We start from the raw sequence: 5000 nt of genomic DNA, 5'->3' as shown, positions 1-5000 counted from the left end.
TGTCTTTAAGCTTTGAGTTTTTGAAGTCTTTAAAGTCTTTAAAACGTGTGTGTGTGTGTGTGTGTGTGTGTGTGTGTGTGTGTGTGTGTGTGTGTGTGTGTGTGTGTGTGTGTGTGTGTGTGCGTGTGTGTGTGCAGAGATCCAGGCGCTGCTGCTCTCAGATCTGCTGGTTCTGCTCCAGAAGGGTCCCGACGAGCGCCTCATCCTGCGCTGTCCGTCACGCTCGCTGGGCGGAGCTACTGACCTCAAAACACCCTTCTGTCCCGTCATACGCCTCGACTCCTCCCTCGTGCGCTCCGTCGCCACAGGTCAGAGGTCACACCTCATCCATTCATACTTGCAAGTGCATCCCAGAGTCTTCTTTAAATAAAACACTGAGGAGAGGCTTGTCGGAGGAGATAGAGACACGTTTCATCTCAGGGCTTTTCTCTCGCAGACAATAAAGCGCTGTATGTGATCAGCACGTCTGAGAGACAGATCTATGAGCTGGTGGCCGGGACCTCGTCAGAGAAGAACACGTGAGTCCTCATTGGCTGCTTGTGTTTGATTGACAGGTTTGCAGCCTATCAGGGAGCTTTATTTATTCCTGCTGTCATTATTATGGGTGAAACATGCCATTTATATAAGCAGTCTATACTGCACATTAAACCATTTTATACAATGCTTTCCTAATTCTTTTCAGTGTTAATATAGTTTTATATCATTTTACTTTTTTTTTTTTTTTTTTTTGAGTAATTTCTTTGTTCTTATATTGCGATATAGGTTATTTTTATTTCCATTTAAGTTTTAGTTCATTTTAGTTTCTATTCATTTCCAGTTAATAATTTTAGTGCTTCAACTTAAACTCATTTCAAGTTTATTGCCAAGGCATAATTTCTTAATTAATTAATCAGAATAAATATTTTATTTTATTTCAGCTTCATTTCAGTTAACAAAAAATGTTTATATTGTTAGCAGTTTTAGTTAACAAGGACAACCTTGGTACTTTCATGAATTCATTGAGCAAATACAAGGAGAATTAAGCAAAAACAACACAAAAAGAAGTTCAAAACGGTTCATATAGTTGAAAATGTGCTCATACATCATGTTCTCATACACTTCTGAAATACTGATGTTGAAATGGAAATCAGCTTAAAAAAAGAAAAATTCTGCTTTGATTGAGAGTGAGTCTGAGAGCTGGAATTATTAGTGTTGTAATTGTCTTTGGATGGATGTGTGTTTGCTCTTGTGTCTCAGTTGGAAAGACCAGCTGGATAAGACAATCGCCTCAGCTACTGGATCAGGATCAGCTAAACCAGAGTCACCAGTGCGGTACGTGAGCTCAGACCAGCACACACACACACTGAACACCACTGTCTCTCTCTCTCTGATCAAACTGTGTGTGTGTGTGCTCTGTTTCAGGTCCTCAGGTGTGTGTTCATCAGCCAATCAGCTCGGTGAGAGACGCCTCATATAACCATATCTGGAGATTAAACTATCTGTTAATGAAACCAATCAAAAGTAATGATGCTGAAAATTCAGCTTTGATGATGAAGGTTTAGAGTATGTTATTTCCGGCTGTCCCGTAGACGTGTCTCTGTCGGAGTCGTCCGTGTCTCTGGAACGGGACTCTAACAGCGATGATGAATGTGCTCTGACACCCACCACTCCCACCGACCAATCAGGAGCCAGCGTTCGCCAGGACGGGGATGGTTTCCTCCAATCTAAAGCTGGTGTTGCAGAAGCTGCTCTTCAGGATGGTGAGCGAACTCTAGTGTTTGCAATCTTCACATGAACCGATTATATCGTCACATTTACCTGCGCTTCATTATATCAGGGCTCAGTCTGTTTCTATTGGCCCAGTCAGGGGTGTGTTCAACGAGTCGGTGTTTCCCGAAACCATCGTTCCAACAAACATTCGCAAACAGCATCGCAGAGTTGTGTGTTTGGAGCGACTCGACTTGTGGTTAGAAGAAGAGTCTCTAGTTTGCATGACATGTGGACTCAATAAATCCTGATCTTGAGCAAAATAAGCAATCTGACATTCAGTCTTTTATTTAGAAGACATACAAATGTCATTTACATCTTTTAGTTTGTCAAGAGATTTAAAGTGTAGTTTTTGAGGAGTGTGTGTGTGTGTGACCGTGCTCTAGTGTGTAAGAACGAGTCTATGACTGAATCTGGAAATAAAGCAAAATAACCGAGAAAAATGAGAACTAGTCCTCAGATGCCATGACTGTAATATAGCCAAACATCTGGCGTTAATTTGATCTCAAACAGATTCATTAAAATAAGTTATTACTCCACCACATGCGTGACATCATTAACTAACGAGGTTAAATGACAAATTTGCGACAATACGGTTTCGGGAAACAATCGTGGTTTTTACTTGCCCAGTCAAAATGCACAAAAGGTTATTGTTGTAGACCCATGTGACCTTGTAAGCAGTGATTTAACCCTTTAGAACCTGAAGCTAAAATAGGTGTTTTTCACATAATTAGATTGTTTTGACTGTACAATTCTAGCCTGGCTAACGTCAGACCACTTTCTCTTTGAGACGTGGTCTGGGAACCACATGTTCATTTTCTCGTATTTGAGCCGTGGTTTACGAATGCCCAGAGCCGTTTATTGGGCGCTACGAATGTCTATCAAATGCGCCTGTACGTACTGTACTGTGCTCATAGCCAATCGTTTCAATTATACCAGATGACGTATGTAGAGCGACAGAAATTCAACGAAGAAGAAGACGACGATGGGTCAGAGATTTATGTGTACACCAGAGTCCTGCACGGGTCCGAGTTTGTAAACCCGCACCCGCCCGTACCCGCAGTGCTTAAAACCACACCCGACCCGTTTTCCCACAGCAGCACTAATTAAAATCTGCACCCGACCCGCTTAAAATAGAACCGACACCCGACCCGCACCCGAAATAAAATCAGTTTAGACTATCACATTATAGACACACTTACAAAAATATTTATTGCCAGGTCATACAGAAGTTATTACACGACAATGAACACAAGGACAACTTCAGCCGAAGCTGTCAAAAGGCCGGTACATGAAGAACATGGCTAACGTTACCACAAAACTGAGTAGCTGTAACATTTTACCAGTCGAACAGTCGCGGCTACAACACTATATGCCACACAATTTCGTCTAGCCTACATCTGACCATTTTGGGCTCAAACACGCCCTGCACACCACACATACTGAACAGTGTTACATATGAAAAATACCGTTCAATAGAACTGCTTTGTTACCACAGTTATCTGCGTGCTTCCTCAGGGATGAAGTTCCACATGTGCGGCTATCCAACACGAAAATGCAGCAAAGCCTTTCACAATATTTTCTTCAGATAACTCCAAATTTCTCCCACACACTGGACTTGATTTCTCCCACACACTGGACTTGATTTCTCCCACACACTGGACTTGATTTCTCCCACACACTGGACTTGATTTCTCCCACACACTGGACTTGATTTCTCCCACACACTGGACTTGATTTCTCCCACACACTGGACTTGATTTTTGATGACGTATTGTCGACAACTTTACAATCCTCCACTAGCTATTCTTTTCTCCAGCTCCTCAGCATCCATCTCGACGACTGCAAGCAGATCGCGCACGCGGTTATGAGGAATTTTTAAAAGTGGAAGTAGCCTAGGTAACATTATAGATCCTGGGAGGGCGTGGCGCGTCGGCACAAATAAACTGATGTGGATTTTAAATTATTTTATCAACTTGAAATACAGGCATATTTTTGTAGATGTGTTCCTAAAAATATGCATATATTTTTCCGTCTGCCATGTTGGATCCATAGATATAAACAAACTGCTTCGGTGTGTCGCATAGATGTCGTCATCGTCTTGCTGCTCCCTCCCCGTTCTGTGATTGGTTCCCTAGCTGAGGCGAAAATCTGGTCCATGGAATCCATGCTGACTAGCAGCGTGAATAAAATCGTGCTGCGCTCAAGGCATCATGGGGAAACCCAGGCTAGTACAATTCTGAAACAATGTGCTTTCTTCATGTGCAAGGTGTCATCTTTTTCAGAAAAAGATTCGCTTTCAACAAATTACACTTATTGACCATTATTGTGTGTGGTGAGTTTGTAAATAGAATTTAAAAAGACACAAATAAAAAAAAAGATGATTTTTTTTTAGGAAAAAACAGAAAAAATCATGAACGAAAGAAACTAACACTTTAAAGTTGAAAAATGAACTATAATACATATATACAAGTCTTTTTTGTGACATTGGGTTGCACAGTTTTCATTTAGGACACTTTTATTCATACACGCACACATACAAATGCACACATTCATAGGAACGCACACATACATGTTAAGATACGTGAAAGAGTAACGGCCATCCGCCTCCCAAGTTTCATTAAAAATCATCCCAATCCCCTCTTCCCCTCTAACACTTCTTTCGCCATGTATTTGTTCGTTTCTTTTATTATTTTAAGCAATCCAAAACACTCTAACCTGTCGCGCTTCGTATCTCTCTGTTCAAATCCTTCCTTCCCGCTCTACCAGAAAGCTGCTGTCATTTGCTTACCGTAATAAGCCGTATATTTCTGAAAAGCGCATGTTGTCTACTGTCAGGGGCAGTTTGAAGGGTTCTGATAGTGCAAACGGCTGAAGAGTTACAGTGACATGAATACAGCTTGCTGGTGTGTGTCGGCGACGGCACAGCCGGTTCTAAAGGGTTAAGAGTTTCAGGAAGGAAACATACAGAAATTGAATAAAGTTATCAAACTATAAATGAAATCTAGATTAATCCTTATTAAAGCTACAAAAGTTATTCAGTCGAGAGCAGTGAGTGATTTTCTCTTTGTCTTTTGTTGTTTGATTAACATTAATGACAGACAGCAGCAGGTTTATTAGGCTACTGTCCCTTTAAGAGCTTACGCACATATTAATACATACTATAAAACATTTTTATAATAATTGCTTTGTGAAACAGAACTTCTGTCTGTCTAGAATGAAGTACTAATTTGTTTTCCACATGTAAATCATAA

The 5000-nt window shown here is 40.9% G+C and overlaps 1 protein-coding gene across 7 annotated transcripts in view; it reads left to right on the top strand.

The window, feature by feature from the left end:
* Positions 1–5000, top strand: part of arhgef11 (Rho guanine nucleotide exchange factor (GEF) 11) — a 46507-nt gene that overhangs the window by 31766 nt on the left and 9741 nt on the right. For all 7 annotated transcript variants that reach the window (XM_082162325.1, XM_082162326.1, XM_082162323.1 and 4 more), the window contains 5 exons: positions 138–308; positions 437–518; positions 1237–1311; positions 1402–1436; positions 1569–1739. In XM_082162325.1, the coding sequence (XP_082018451.1) occupies positions 138–308; positions 437–518; positions 1237–1311; positions 1402–1436; positions 1569–1739 (534 nt within the window). The remainder of the gene's footprint in view (positions 1–137; positions 309–436; positions 519–1236; positions 1312–1401; positions 1437–1568; positions 1740–5000) is intronic.

This window comes from Leuciscus leuciscus, assembly GCF_965113295.1.
Source record: "Leuciscus leuciscus genome assembly, chromosome: 2".
NCBI classification, from domain to species: domain Eukaryota; kingdom Metazoa; phylum Chordata; class Actinopteri; order Cypriniformes; family Leuciscidae; genus Leuciscus; species Leuciscus leuciscus.
This window is presented reverse-complemented; position numbering and strand designations above follow the sequence as displayed.